The following is a 17079-nucleotide window of genomic DNA, read 5'->3' on the forward strand; positions in this document are numbered from 1 at the left end:
TAGGAGGCTGTAATACTTGTACACATTCAGTACTCAATCTATGAAGAATGGGCCTATAAGCTGATGGTTCACTATCAAACACCACATGTTTACACTCTATGGATGCTAACATTCTACCTGACAAAGCCAGTGGGGGTGCACATTTCAGCAGTTTACCTAGCTTCATCACTAAACAAGGTACATGATACATCTGGAGTATCCTGTCTTAATGCCCATGTACAGAAGTTAACATAATTCTCATAATTGTTTCCATACAGCTTTTGATAGAGAGAGATGTGATGCAGATGGAATTTATGTCGATGGAGAATACATAGGACTCTTGCCTGACTCACCACTTCCTCGTGCCATTATGCGGGAACTAACATGCAGATCAACTGCAGCAGCAGCAGCAAGAACATTAATTTCCCCCTCTTGTGGCGACTAATTTCCCCCTCTTGTGGCGACATTTGTTTCCTTCTGTTACACGTTGTCTAGATGCTACACTACCACTTTCACATAACTAGTTGAAGAAGTTGATAAATAATTACCAAAATAGTTGACATCTGTTGAAATCTTGCCTGATACACTGTATAAGAACGAACTGCATTCTTCCTACATTCTCCATACACCATGAGCATGTCGGCTTTTTATGAACTGTTAAATAATGTTGTCCACTCACAACCTTCTGCTTCGACTGAAACACACTAAATGACTAGCAAGTTGCAATGCACTCAAGGAACACACAAGCACACTCTAAGCAAACGTAACAACATCATTCCTAGCAACTGCAGGTTGAGTGGCATAAACAATTGTCAGTGTGGAAACTTTTCAAAATGTGGTATCTCATAAATGATTTGCAGTAGGATCCTTCAACAGACACTACTGACATTCTAATTTACCCTGCTTTTAGTCTGTTACTGTCGATCAGCAGTGTTACATTTTAAAAAGCGTTTGCTTGCACAAAAAAAAAAAACACTTTTAAGTATTATTACATCTGTTTTGTGGCTGGCAATATGAGCCCCTGCCTTCTAATCCATTCTGTGAAAACTGCACACCAATCTTTCAATTTCCTCAATATATGCAGTGCAAGTTTTAAGTGAGTCACCCTGTATAGTGAAGTCATCAAATGTGATTGTATTTCACTGCTCACTTGGTATCATATTAGGCTATTGCCACAATGAGATCTTGAAAATGTTCCATCGTAGTTTTGGATAACATTGTGTAATACATACATACCTGGAATTATAAAATCAACTTTGGGAGGATTGCAATGCAGTGGCATATTTAAAGCTCTGAATGTAGACATTAACGCATCTAATGCACTTTCCATTGAGTTTTGCTCCCCCCCCCCCCCCCCCCCCCTCCCCCGTGACAATCTACTGTTAAATATTCTTCACTCATTTGTCAACTGATTCCATGAGGAAAGTTTCATTACATTTGTGCAAAGGGAGAATGCCTCAGCTGCCATGAAATAAAAAGGAACCTTTTATGTCTCACCCAGTAATGGAGTTGGGTCTGATGGTAAGTGTCCTTGTTGCAAAGCTCGAGTAAAATTACTTTTCTGAAAAGCTTGTCCATCACCGTTGTGTCTCTATGCATCTATGTCCACTAAAAACAAAGATTCCAGACTCGCCAAGCGGGTAAGCGCCGGCAGACAGGCACAATGAACAAAACACACACACAGAATTACTAGCTTTCGCAACCGATGGTTGCTTCTTCAGGAAGGAGAGGGAAAGACGAAAGGATGTGGGTTTTAAGGGAGAGGGTAAGGAGTCATTCCAATCCCGGGAGCGGAAAGACTTCCCTTAGGGGAAAAAAAGACAGGTGTACACTCGCACACACACACACACACACACACACACACACACACACACACACACACATCCATCTGCACATACACAGACACCCTGTTACAGATAACCCATCTGCATCTGCAAGGCCTAACAACACAACTACAAAAAAATCCTTGGTAGTTCACAAAGGCACATCCTGAATGTTGTGTTGCCTTTATTCTTACAAGTTACCATCAATAGTATTGAAACAGTTGGGCAGGTTCCACAGTGCATAAAAACTGTGTGTTACTTGCTCCCATTTGCCTGCAGAAGGCATAGGCATATGTTCAAGTTGTAGGTTTTGCCATAAAACCTGTGATGTTGCATGTACAATTGACTAGACTGTAGAATGGTCTTTATGAAAGTAGAATAAATGGACTTTGAAGGAGCATCCAGGAGCCCAGTACCTGGAAAAGAACACAATGCAATGCACATTGATGAAAATAATACCAGAAATGTCTGAAGCTATTTATATGTGAAGGCAAATAAATTTAATAAGTACTGCTGTCAAGTAAAATTTGTATTTTCACAGAAATTGTAAATTTTCTCCTTTATATTCTTGGGGGGGGGGGGGGGGGGTATATCCTGGCCATCCTTCACTGCTAATAGCATCAGCAATTTTTTTATAGCTCTCACTTTTTATTCTGTTTTTGTATTCGGGATGTCATAAGCTATACAGTGCTTCATCTGCTTCATATATTTCTATCAATTTCGTTATATACGTGACGCACCATGTAAATTTGGGTGTCATATTGATAAACATTGTGTGTCAGACAGCTGCAGCGATGCTAGTGCTAGAAGCAGTTGATTTCTCCATGCAGTGAACATAAGACGAACAATTCTTTTGATCAAATCTAAGGCGAGATGCTGGATTTGAGCAAAGAAAATTTGACTAATGTCTAACTTTGACAAAGTTCCTTATTACACTATCAAATTTTATTATAGTTTAATATTGGCCTTACCAATCCACTTCCCATCAACCCACACTGAAACACTGCATCATGAGATGTGCACACTGTGGATATTTCGCCATGACATGGGAAAAAAAGTATAAGAGAGAGTATAAGTGAAAAATGTATAGATGAAGTTTTACTGTACATAGTATTCAAGTTAAGATATCACATGGCCTTGTAGCTTCATGTGTTTAGCAGCTGTTGATTATAATTACTTATCTAGCAGAATACTGAAATATTGTTCTATGTATGTTAGCCCAGTACTTAGCCATATCTGTAACTTTTCCTTTAGGAGTGGTCGGTTTCCTGACCGATTAAAGTACTCGATAGTGAAGCCACTTTATAAAAAGGGAGACAGGGATAGTATTGACAATTATAGACCTATCTCTATGCCATCGGTGTTTACTAAAGTTATCGAGAAGGTTGTATTATCAAGGTTACTGGAGCACTTAAAATTCACATAATTTGCTGTCAAATGTTCAGTTTGGTTTTAGAAATGGTTTAACAACTGAAAATGCTGTATTTTCTTTTCTCTGTGAGGTTTTGGACGGATTAAATAAAAGGTTGCAAACGCTAGGTGTTTTCTTTGATTTAATGAAGGCTTTTGACTGTGTTGACCACAAAATATTACTGCAGAAGTTGGACCATTATGGAGTAAGAGGAGTAGCTTACAATTGGTTCGCCTCTTACTTTAAGAACAGAAAGCAGAAGGTAATTCTCCGCAATATTGAGAGTGGTAGTGATGTTCAGTCCCAATGGGACACGGTTAAGTGGGGCGTTCCCCAAGGGTCAGTGCTGGGGCCACTGCTGTTTCTTATTTATATAAATGATATGCCTTCTAGTATTACAGGTGATTCAAAAATATTTCTGTTTGCGGATGACACCAGTTTGGTAGTGAAGGATGTTGTGTGTAATATTGAAACAGTATCAAATAATGTTGTTCATGAAACAAGTTCGTGGCTTCTGGAAAATAATTTGATGTTAAATCACAGTAAGACTCAGTTTTCACAGTTTCTAACTCACAATTCAACAAGAACCAATATTTTGATCAGACAGAATGGGCATATTATAAGCGAGACGGAACAGTTCAAGTTCCTAGGCGTTCGGATAGATAGTAAGCTGTTGTGGAAAGCCCATGTCCAGGATCTTGTTCAGAAACTGAATGCTGCTTTATTTACTATTAGAACAGTATCTGAAATAAGTGACACTTCAACACGAAAAGTAGTCTACTTCGCATATTTTCATACGCTTATGTCGTATAGTATTATTTTTTGGGATAATTCTTCTGATTCAAAAAGGGTATTTTTGGCTCAAAAACGGACTGTTCGAGCTGTGTGTGGTGTAAGTTCGAGAACCTCTTGTCGACCCCTATACAATAGTCTGGGAATTCTGACATTGCCCTCACAGTATATATTTTCTTTAATGTCGTTTGTTGTTAGCAATATTAGCCTATTCCCAAGAGTTAGCAGCTTTCACTCAGTTAATACTAGGCAGAAATCCAATCTGCATGTGGAATGCACTTCCTTGACTCTTGTGCAGAAAGGAGTGCAGTATTCTGCTGCATCCATTTTCAATAAGCTACCACAAGAACTCAAAAGTCCTAGCAGTAGCCCAAACTCTTTTAAGTCTAAACTGAAGAGTTTCCTCATGGCTCAATCCTTCTATTCTGTTGAGGAGCTCCTGGAAGAGTTAAAAAATTAAGCTAATTCCAGTGTTACATTGTTGATTTTCTTTATTTAAACTTACGACTTGTCATCTGAATATGTTTTTTTATATCTATCTATCTGTTTCTAATATCGTGTTATAATTTCATGTATTGACTCGTTCCATGACCATGGAGACTTCGCCTTAATTTGGTCCCACGGAACAATAATTAAATAAATAAATTAGCTACTGTCTGTCTGATTAGATACCCTGTAACTTTTATGTAGTTTTTATGGTATAATTAAGTGGCTTATATTGCTGTACAATCATTTCTCAGAGATGCATCTTTTTAGCTATGCAGATGAAATTTGGTGTAAATGATTACCAAGATTATGTTATTACTTGAATGCATGCTTTGTGTGCCCACAATGCAGCCGGAAGCTTGTGATAACATTTGTCTGCTGGTTACTGTGGAGTAAAACCACCATAACACAGATCCTTCCCACCTGACATTTCATAGCTGCCTGGTCCAGCCACTAGTTATGGCAAAACTACTGGCATCGTTTGTCCACTCATGTGAGTGTGGTCTCTCAAATGCCTTTCATGTTATACCAACATTTCTGAGTGTGGCACTTATGCTCTCTTCTGTAATGTTACAAACATCAGTGATGACTAAAGTTTGAATCACGACCACTGAAATCATGATGACCTGTTCTGCTGTAAATATAAACCATGCAATACAAGAGTTCCTGTGCAAACTGTGTGGGGTTGTTCGTGCGTGCGTGTGTGTGTGTGTGTGTGTGTGTGTGTGTAAAAATTCACTTATTGTAAATACTGAACTACTTTCATTGAATGTGAAATATACTATGTTGAAAATCAATATGCCTTTCTAAATAAGTGTTTCATTTGACTCCTCGTTGTACTACATGCACAAAACAAAGGAACTGAGTTAAAACTTAATGGGTAAGAATCACAAAGAATTTTGAAAAATAGGTGACAAACTAGTTCAACAGAAATAAGAAGGAATGTTTACTTTTGAACTGCATAGGGCTAGATAATCAGGAATGACTGCATCTAAATCCAGTGTTGCAGTATCTCTATGTCTCTGAGAGTCATTCATCTGTTTTACCAAACTTTTTTATAGCTTAAGGAAGTATATCACTATAATTGTATATTATTTTAATTGCAGAGCTGGCTTTCCCAAACAGTTGGCAGCGCAGACCATCTTGAAAGCTATCAGCAACTACTTTGTAAATGTGATGTCTTCATCATTGAAGCAAATCTACTTTGTTCTACTTGACATGGAAAGCATTGGCATTTATGCAGCTGAATTAGCAAAACTTGATTCATAGAAGTCTTTCCTGGCATGCTACAACATACTTAGTGTGGTGGACACAGAGATCCTCACATACAGTCTTCTTGGTTAATGGAAACCAAAAAGGTTTAATTCTTATTTTTACTACCTGAAGTGTTTGTAAATGAATGTTAAAACATGTATGCTGTGGACTAAAGCAGGATGTGAAGTGGACACTTTATAATGAAAGTTGGTTATTGTAGAATTGCGTGCTTGAAGAGTGCTTGTGGAACAAAAAGGTGAGTATTGTTATCCTGTATGCACAATCTGTGGCTTCTGGTATACTAATTGCCTGATTTTGGTATCTTATTAATTGCCACAGTTACAGGCACTCAGGGTTAAAGAGTTTTAAATGTTGTGAATCATAGGAAGTAAAATTGAGGTGACAGGATGTAATGAAATAGTGCGAAAATAAAACCATATGTGTTCTCAACATGTTGCAAATCTGTATGAATGTATTTTATAGTAACAGGTACCATATAGAATGGACACTTATCTAAACATTATGTATAAGCAAAGATTTTAAAACGTGTGTAAAACTGCAATTGTGTTGAAGTGCCTTACTTTTAGGTACAGGCAATAAACACACTACAGGATATTATGAATTTTGTATTTGTATTTTGCAGATTTTGTTTAGCCAGATTTTTTGTGTTATAGCATTTTTAGTGGTAGCACAGTTTGCATTGTTATAGCAACTGTTTTGACAAGTCATCCATTTGTAAAAGAAAAAAATAATACATGCTAATCAGCATGTCATATAATTCTGGACTTCTCAGTATTCTTATACAGAGTAATTTCATAATGGCAAAATATGTAAAGTATTTGTATTCTGGGTGACAACTTTTTGAAAGTAATTTATTACTTCTGTTTTATGAGAACAGATTTTTTAATATAAAAGTGTACAAAATTTTCAGAACAATGAGGTGTTTGTTTTATATTTTGTCTATAAATGTGAAGTTCGGATTACAAAATTTATCAAGATTAATATAAAAAGTCATAGTTAGCACTATGGCTATTGCATAGTATCTCGTTATTAGGTGTAATAAATTTTATTGTTTTGTTACAGTATAATTGAAGTTACTGCATTTAGTTTGTGTGTTGCGCAATTTTAGGGTAACTTGGAAGTCCTTGCATTCCTGAAATCATTGAAGAGGAGACAGTTAGCTGTTCCAAACAGTTCCATGCATGACCACTTGAAATCAGTTTATGTCATTGATAAATTTTACAATCCCTAGTCTTCCAGGTTTTTAGTTTATTCCATCCCTATAATTTGATTAAATGGGAAGAAAGGATGATTAATTGCACATGAAAGAATGGCGAGCTACTGAAAAGAACTATTTCTGTTAAATTTGAAAATTATCTTCAGTTCAAAATAGAAGCCTTTTAAAATTAACAACCATTAATGTATTTATTTTTGAGTGCTCATAGTATATTCCACTCATTTGTAGAACCTTTATGAGACAGTTTCTTTACCCACTTCACCACTATAGACGCACGATGGAATTTGCTATCAGTAAGTCATGATTGATAATTACCTCGCTCCCCGCTCACATAAACACACACACACATGTGAATTAAGTGTCCAAATTATTTTTCATGCAGTTTCTTTTCTACTTTAAGAGTTAGTTGTTTGTTATAAATTTTTACTGTAGGGCTCATTAGCTTATGGTTCTTGTGATTATTTTGTTCTGTTGAGAACCTTATCCAGTAACTTTTCCCACTCGTGCAAGTCATATCCAAAATATCAAAAGAAAAGCCAGTGTCTCATAGAGATTAATTTATTTATCCTCTTGTTCATTTTATGTTCTGTATCTGGTTTCATGTCAAGTACCTTTCAGACACTTATAGGTCCCAAGGAATGGTAATCTGTATTTGTTTTGGGTTGACATGGACTGTGTTATTGTGTTCTCTACTTGTTACTTGTGTATTTGTTCTTATTTTCAAAGCATTCTTTTTTTATGCACTCTATAATGGAGTGTGCCTCAAAATGCATCTTTGTAATAAATATAAATTTGAGTGAGCTTAAATCCAGATATTTATTGTTCACTGTTACTCTCAACAACTGTGCAATCTTAGTGTAATTTGCAAAAGACACTCCTTACTCTGTGTGCATGGCATATCTTTAGATAACTTGACAGTGAAAACTAATAGTACAGATTTGAGTGTTAGTCCAGTATACAGTTTTATCTGTTGCAAAGCTGCATGTATCTAGTTAGTAAAATTTTAAGACAAACAAAGAAAAAATGAATATATTTAATAAATATTTTAGAACTATGTTTTAGTAATCTGAGAGTAAATTCAAGCATCATAGCAACTTTTTTTCTGTAGTGCACTATAAGCATTGCATATTTTGCTAGTATTGAAATGGAATTCTATATTTGGTGTATACATTTCATTAAATTTTGCACCATTGAGGGAGTTGACAGTGTCAATACATAATACATAGTTGTTTGCTTATGTTATAAACATATGTCATACAAACTCATGAAGATAATGTCAATTTTAAACTCTGGTACTCTTTGGTCTTTTTAGGAATGCAAAATCTGGCAAGTGAAAGTGACGCATACGGGTCCAGTGTATCCTTAAGAATGAGACTGTCACTGGATTCCCAATTCTTGTAATTAATTGATTATTAATTTAATATTGAAATTAACTGCTCCTGATAGAGTAAATCAATTACTCGTATTTATCTATTCTCTATAATGGAAGTAGTTTGTCAAAAAATGTTAAAATTTCTTGTCTACAACGGTAAATACGTAAAATCAGAAGAAAAAAATTAGGTGCCAAGAACAAGTGGTTTTAATTCCACAGAGTTTTTTTAGTAAACAGCACTGATCTCATAGAAAAATGTCTCTGAAGTTTAGTTTAATAAAATGGGGGAGTAGCTTCATAAGACTATTCCAGTTATAGATATATGGTGGAATTAAGAACACTTTGAAGGCCTTATCATAATGTTACTGGCTTTACAACGAAGAGTAATGCACTTATCTTCAACGCACGCCATTGCAAGTTTCAGTGAGCAGTCACGAAGTCAACTTTGGCAATTACACAAAACATATTAGTCTTCTACTAACAACTTCATCCACAACTTATGTGACAATTGGTACAGTCCCCCTCCTCCCGTCAAAAACAGCATTGTTGATAATGCAGACCTTTTAAAGAATTGGATTAAAAGATTTTCGATCTGTTAATAAGTATAATTCCTATATTTTGCAGCCAACAAATAATGAAAAAAAAGTTCCCTTGCTCTTGCTTTGTATTTGTTATTCATTGAAAACCACGTTTGAATGGAGAAGAAAAGACAGTTGTTGTCCTCAATATTAGTTTAGACTGACAAAATTTTGTTTGGCGTGCCCCTCCCACTTGCCCCATGAACCCCACAGAGAAAAGCCCTCTCTATATATCTTTCCACTTCCCTCCTCCACCCACTCACTGATGTATGGGAGTGGGAATAATAAATGATTGTGAGCTTAGTATAGCAAAGATGTAAAATGTGTAAGAATATTGTATACTTGCATTTTGAAAGAAGTTTGATACAGTGAAGTGAACTGGCTGCTTGCCTTATGATTGTGGTAGTGAAATCAGAAATGAAAGTAGCATTAAATTTCTTTTCACTTTTGTGATAACCCAATTCACTGTAATAAGATTTGTTGTTATGTTGGATAATACAATTTTTGAATAAAAGTGCTTTAAATCTCATCAGTATTTTCCTCCACAAAATGCTCACCTGGACTGTCCATTATTCAACAAATTGCTATATACATTTCTCATATCTGAATCTGTAAAAAATTAGCTTCACTTGCTGCTTAGAGAAATGTAAAAATGTATTGTCCAGTATAAATATCATACATGTATTTTAACAGTGCAAGGAAAAGATAGATTGCTACTTACTGTAAAGATAACGTGTTATGTTGCAGAGAGGCACAATTAAAAGACATTTACACATTATCTTTCAGCCACAGCCTTCGTCATATATATATATATATATATATATATATACACACACACACACACAAAAGAAACACCACACCAGTCATTCACACAAGCGAGCACACCTCATGCACACATAACCGCCAACCTCAGGCAGGCAGCTTGGATCAGAAAGGCATTCCGGTTCGAGCTGCTGGAGTCTTTGGTCATATGTGCATGAGGTGTGGTTGCTTGTGTGATTGAATGGTGTGTGTTTCTTTTTCTAATGAAGGCTGTGACCGAAAGCTAATGTGTAAGTGTTTTAATTGTGCTTGTCTGCAATTTAACATGTCATCTTTATGGTAAGTAGCAATGTATCTGTTCCTTACATTGTTTATATTCTAGCCTGGGGTTTCTATAGTTTGTTCCATGTATTTTTTTTTTGCATCTGTAGTTTAAGATAACTCGTACACTGACTCAGCTACTAAAATCTTGCTGAACTTAGTTGTTCTGTCATCAGGCATACATATTAGCATCTACCAAATTGTTTTGTGAACTCTTTGTAACTCTTTAACTGTGGTCTGTTTCTCTGTCTTGTCTTTCATTCCTGATGTTGATTTAACTCTCTTGTTTGGCAAAGAATGTTGGGTTACATAGTTCTAAAAAAAATGTGCTTGTCATTATCTTTGAAACTTCCTCTGGTCTGGCATCTTTCAACCCTTCTCTTGAGGTTATTCTACTGTCGGTCCATTGAAATGACATTTCTTTTGTATTGCATTTGTTGTTATGTTGCACTTTGACAGTGAGGTATTTAGTGTATAAAATGATTTTAAGTAAGTCTGTCACTAGTTTTAGTGCTGACTTGTGCATACAATTAAACTCAGTAGATACGCACCTCTTTCTCTTACCATATGACTTCTATTGTTGTTTGGTGTTCAGTTTCATGTAAGTCGAATAAGCTAGTCATATTTTGAAAGATTTTATTACATTCTACTTGATTAGTGAGCCACAGAGCTATTTAGTGCTTTTTTTTTATCATTGCTGCCATTCTATGAGAGAATGTATCTTTGTCTGCCATAAGTGAAAAATTTACTGGTCATTTAAACACTAGTTAATTTTAATTTTATAATTTTTGTGTGTTAAAAATGGTTTAAATTTTTATAAGACTGTTGAGATGTTCAGATTTTATGTAACCTGGATCTTTCTTTATGTGTTGAACTAAGCTAGAAAAAACGCTGCTGATCTTTAGTGTGTAATGTAGCTCTACAGCAACTTGTGCAGGCATATATGAGATCTATGATTTGATGCAAATACATTTGCCTTCTTCTTTATGTACATAAGAATTGAGGTCAATGAAATATACATCATAAAAATTCCATAGAAACATAACTTGTATTAGATAGGATGCCACAATTGTCTTTTTAGTGATGTATTGTAAAGTGTAACTTTCCTATGTTTTTTACTGTTTAATGATGCATCTGCATTGTAGTGCTGTAGTTTGTTCACAACATCCTGAACAAATTCTCAGGGGTTGTGGAAGAGAAGAGAGCAAGCTGTGCACACCAGCTCCACAGCACGTTGACAGCCAAGCTCTGCTTTTATCAAGCAGCACCAGCACTGCATGTATATTCACTAGTTTTGATGGCACAGCATGACAATCACTTTGTAACAGCAACAGTACACGCAGGTAATGTATTGTTAGATCACCTATGTTGACAGCAACCAGACACGAAACACTTGTATACTGAAGCCAAACTCTGCTGGTTTCAGCCGATCTAGAACAGGATGTTGTGAACAAACAGTAGAAGTTTTTGTAATCAGTTTTCTTGTAATAACAAAGTTTTGTAAACCTTTTATTCTGTGGTACACTTTTCCAGCATTAATGTTTATGGTAAAGTAAAACATCAGCAATTTGTAAGCAGTATGAGTTTACTCGCTTAACATACAGCATACGTAGCCATAGTGTGTGCTCGTATTTCACACTCAGACACAAAGTAAATTCTTAGTTTTATAGCTGTACATGCAACCGTATAAAGCAAATGAATAATTAATAGACAGAGACTAAAAAAACCCTCATTTGCTGCAAAATATTGGAAAGGTTTTTATAATGAATTGTTGGAAATGAACTAGGAAATACTGCATAACTGTTACCAGTCATTGAAATTGCTTTTGAATTAATATGTTCCGCTTTTGTAGCATATTGCCTTCACATACAGTGAACCATATAATTGTGATAATTCATATCATCATAAACAATTGAGTAACAAAATGTAACTGGCTTTTATTAGTGCTAAATGTTTTTGCATTATTCAGAGTTCTAGCTTTTTAGTGGTTTAGGTGCTACTATTACAATTTTTCAGTTTTTTATATGAATTTTTGCTGTCAGTGATTTGGATAAACCTTCAGTTCCTGAGAATCTTTTAAATGACTGCCAGCATAAGCAGGTACTATTCCAAGGAACGAGTGGTGTATTGTTCAGTGTTTGATTATATATATTTGATTTTAGGCAGTAGCTATGGACCTTGTGTTAATTTCTTTCTTCTTTTTAATCTTCATCATTACTTCAGCTGAGTTCATTACATTGCCTTCATGAGAAAAATCTGACATTATCATTGGATTATGCTTTTATGAATTTATTTAGTACTGTAATTATTAAATTTTTGATTCTGCTTTGGAGGACAACAATGACTGTAAAAATACAGTTAAATAATTATTCTTGTAAAAACACTATTTTATCATTGCTGAGGGAATTGTAATCAGTGCGGCGATAATGTAAAAATAACTGCATACTATCTGTAAATAATTTATGAATGTAAGTGGATGCAATGTTACTAGTATCGTGATAAAGATAGTAGAGTTTTGCAGTGTGGGAATAAAATTGGGCTTCTTAGCTGGAGGAGAGAGTGAGTAAAGAGAAAAAAGAATTAGATGTATTCTAGAAAAGGTGCTAGATAAAGGAAGGGGAAGTGGGATAAATAGATGTTTCTCTGAATAATAAAAAAATATTTGATGTGTGGGGGAGGGAAGTTATGGAATTAAATGATAATAAAGTAATCAAAATTCTTGCAAATGCTGAGCCCTTTTTTCCGGTGGCCATGTGTTAAATATAAAAATAATTTTCTGTACTGCTCCATCTGAATAAATTATGACTGTAGGCTGTAAAATAAATGTCATCAATGAACATGTTAGTTTCTGATTTTGAAAGTGTTCTGCAACCCTTGATTTATGTAAAATGGGAGCCAGGAGTTAACATCCAATATATCAGGTCAGATCACAGCATATTGTATCCTTCTATTTTATGACCACAATTTTCAAGAAAATATGTTTTGCAAGTTCAGCTAAGTAATTCCTGGAATACTACTTTCATTTAATGTGTAATGTAGTCAGTGCCTGTCCATACTGCCTGGTAAAAACACAATAGCATTTTTAAAGTAAAAACAAATAACATGGTTCTTACTCATCCTTTAACTTCACAGCATTATGATGTTATATTCTCATTAGTGGAACAATGCTCACAAATGCTACATCAGAGTGAAATGGCATGAAAATTTAAAGACAGTACACATGTGAATCAGAGTCAAGAACTGTCAAATTTGGAAAAAATTTAACTACATGGACGCATCATTACAGTGACAGGAGATGGAGTGAGTGATGAGCACAATGCAGGAAAGAGTAAGTGTTGAATGTCCTAGAAATTGAATCTTTACCTACACAAGAATTAAATTGAAGACTCTGCTATACTCACACACACGTGTATCAATGTCTGATGGAACATTGTAACGTAATTCTGAACAACACAGGCACTACAATATTGTATGTGCTGCTGTTGTCTGAGAGCAACAGATATTTACAATTCTTGCTTGTAGTTGCAGTGCAAGAAAGAAACTGAAGAAGAGAATCATCTACAGTTCACAAGGCACTGCTGAAGTGGAGGAGAATGCTTATAAACAATAAACAACTGCCTCACTTAGTACATGTGGAATCAAAGGAAATCTGAATTAAGAAATACTGAGCAGGAAAGGCCAGAGGGGGTGTGGGGTGGAGGGGGCTGGGTGAGAGAGAGAGAGAGAGAGAGAGAGAGAGAGAGAGAGAGAGTACATTTCCTATCAACCATCATTTTTTCAAATGTCTTCCTTATCTTTGAACTCCTTTTTGTTTCTTATGATTCCTCTATTTTTACTGAGCACATCATTCATACTTCTCATTGGTTTCATCCTTCATTCAGCTATTTTGTTATTTCGTATGAAAACAGACACATACAAACCCAAAAGTTACTTCATTGTACCACTTCTTGTATTCTTTCTCTGTTGTATTCAGTTCTCACCACAGTTACTTTGTAAATATTTTATCTTTAGATACAAGGAAGTGAAGCTGTATGTATTTAGTGTTGTGTTGCCAGTCCAGAAAATTAATTCTAAATCTGTTTAGGTGTTATAATTGTAAACCAACAGCTGGTACCTGTAGCACTCTTGAGTATCACTTGTGATACAGTGTTTTTCTGTCATCTAGATAAGTATAATTTTGTATCAGTTACTGTGTTTGTGTATACATTGAATTATTAAATTATCCAATGTTAGTAAATGAGTTGTCATTCCCAGATAATAAAAATAATAATTTTCTTCTCATGTTACGTAAACCAGAAAATATAATCAACTGAAAACTGAAAGCATTATTCTTTGCAAAGTAGTTAATCCATTTATGATTATTTCTAAATTTCATTGGATTTTCAGACACTATAAACATCACTTGTCTTCCTGATCTAACAGAGGTAACAGATACCTATAATTGCTCTACAGCAAACTTGGTGAAGTGAAGTACTGATGAAGATGCTGGACTCGTATTTGGGAGGGTGTAAGATTCTTGTCCAGTTATCCAGATTTAGCTTTTCTATTGTTTTCCTAAATGGTTTAAGGCAAATGTCACGATGATTCATCTGAAAAGGACACAGCCAGTTTCCTTCCAAAATGTAAGCTTGTTTTCTGTTTCTAATGATGTCATCATAGATGGGAAGTTAGGGTTGATATTCGCATTCCTTCTTTTTTGTTGTACTTTTGGACAATATGAAGTTAAATCCCCTCCCTTAGTTTCATTCCAAATATCGTACATTTTCAGATTCTCTTTGTACTAAAATGTTTACGTTGAAGGCAAACACAATGCAATAGCACTGACCAGCTTCTCATGGAGTGCCCCAATAAGAGATCCTCATTATCACTGCCCATATGACATAATGTTGTTGCTCCTGACTTGTGATAGGACTGCTTTGTATTTCAGATAAAGAATTGGTTTTCCTGAGTGATCTCATGTCTATCACTGCCTAAAAATAATTTTTTATGCAAATAATATCCACTCTGCTGTCTCTGTCTTTACTTGGTAACAATTTCATTGAAGGAGGAGTTAAGACATGGAGCACCTATTTGCTCACGATAGTTGTCTCTTTCTTCCCCCCCCCCCCCCCCCCCCCCCACTCTCTCTCTCTCTCTCTCTCTCTCTCTCTCTCTCTCTCTCTCTCTCTCTGTTTCTCTCTCTCTCTGTGTGTGTGTGTGTGTGTGTGTGTGTGTGTGTGTGTGAGGGATATATTTTATGCACCCACATGAATAATTATATCCAGGATTCAGAACTGACTGTATGCTGTGGCAGTAAAACTGAAATCCCTGATGAAGACTATAATTGCTGTTCAGTCAAGAAGCTTGAATACTTCAGAATTGGAAAAGAGTTCAGAAACCCAAACACTGCCATTGATTCACCACGTGTTTTGGTGCAAATAGTAGTAAAGGCAAAACTCTTCCATTACTTAAGTCAGTATTTTCATATAGATACTATGGTCAATACTACATATCAGCTAGACTTTTATTCTGAAAGCAAGATACATCTTTTTTTTATGTTGAGTCAGTTTCATAGCTGGACAGATCAACCAAGAGAGTGGTCACGATATTACTAAAGTGACCACTAATATGAGAATTTGGTCATTTTTGTTAATAACTATGTTAACAAACTGTAATCAATAATTCTTTTTCTTCTAGGAAAGTGATTTCAATTGATACCAGGTTTTCCAGGATAGTAGTAACTATCAGAATTTGCTGCAACATTTAAGACGCTTTTATGAGTATTGTTATTTTCAGGTTTATGGTTCGTGCTATTTTAGTATTTGTAAAATTTCAGTTCAGTTTTAATGTGGGGAAAATAATACAAAACATCTTGGTAAAAGGTGAAATTTGAACAATGAGTTTTACAGACTTCAAAGTAGATGTCAACTAGTCATGTACTGTATGTTGCTTGTGCTGTGCTTCTGTAAAGCGTGAATTTTGTCTCTGTGTTTGGTGTTCAACAGACTATTTGTGGAAGATACACATAAATCAGCTATAGTAATGTCGCGTTAAATATTTTAGTGTGACTGGCTGAATAAGTAGTGTTTTGAGGACATAATTTTATTAATGCAACCATATCATAAAAATTTTAAATACAGCTGTTTCTTCCAAGAGATTTCCCTTAATCTATTGTTTTTGATTGTGTAATAATTCATCAACTATCTTGTCAGTTTATTCTGTATTTTCTTCGGTCAGTAGCTGTTATAATGCAGTTTGCCTCACTGTGTTACAAAAATGGTATTGTAAACTTTTTGTAAATTGTTTTCAGAATTTGCAGTGTGAACATAGCAAAACTCTACACTGTGAAAAAAAAAATCCATTGTGATGAAAAGACATAGCTCTTTGAATGTTGTTCTGGATGTTACATGTGTTCGTGTCATACTGAAATATACAAGTTTCAACCGTGTCTATGTTCTCTAACTTTTGCCCATGTTTTTCAGAGTAAAACACATCTTCCATGGCTGTAATCTTGTATTGTGAATAGGAAGAAGCTATTTATAATACTCATACCATTTCTCCTTTTACTCATAACTGTAATCAACAGGTATTTATGAATTATGCATTCATGGTTTTCACAATATTGTGACAAGGATAGATTGCTACTCACCATATAGTGGAGACGTTGAGTTGCAGATTACTAAAACAAGTGATCTCTCTGGCAAAAGCCTTCTTTTAAACTAACACCACACACACATTCACGCACTGTGGCCTCGGCAGCCAGAAACAGTAGTCATGTGTGTGAGTTGTGCTTGTGTGAATATGTGTGTGTTGTCTACTTTAGAAGAAGGCGTTTTGGCTGAAAACTCACTTGCTTAGCAGTCTTTTTGTTGTGGCTGTCAGCAGTTCAGCATCTCCACTACATGGTGAGTAGCAATCTATCCTTTTTATAATACTGTCATTATTCCATACTGGGTTTTCCATTGCATTAATGGTTTTCTTCTTTGGCTCTGCCTTGGAACACAGAGATATAAAAAGTTTTTCTATGGCATCATTGGTGTTCTCTGCAACACAGGAAGTACAAAAATGGGTGACACATGACTTTT

General features: G+C 35.4%; 1 protein-coding gene across 2 annotated transcripts in view; it reads left to right on the forward strand.

Moving 5' to 3' along the window:
• Window positions 1–16442, forward strand: part of LOC126282761 (core histone macro-H2A.1-like) — a 64991-nt gene extending 48549 nt beyond the window's left edge. The window contains exons 8-9 of one of the 2 annotated variants that reach the window (XR_007551377.1): window positions 5598–6001; window positions 8295–16442. Coding sequence is in view for 1 of the 2 variants with exons in the window: in XM_049982221.1 (XP_049838178.1) it covers window positions 5598–5760 (163 nt within the window). In the remaining variant the exon portion in view is untranslated. Of the gene's footprint in view, window positions 1–5597 lie in introns of both variants that reach the window. The other variant, XM_049982221.1, reaches the window with a different exon arrangement.
• Window positions 16443–17079: the final 637 nt, after the last annotated feature.

Source organism: Schistocerca gregaria, chromosome 1, assembly GCF_023897955.1.
Source record: "Schistocerca gregaria isolate iqSchGreg1 chromosome 1, iqSchGreg1.2, whole genome shotgun sequence".
In the NCBI taxonomy this organism is placed as follows: domain Eukaryota; kingdom Metazoa; phylum Arthropoda; class Insecta; order Orthoptera; family Acrididae; genus Schistocerca; species Schistocerca gregaria.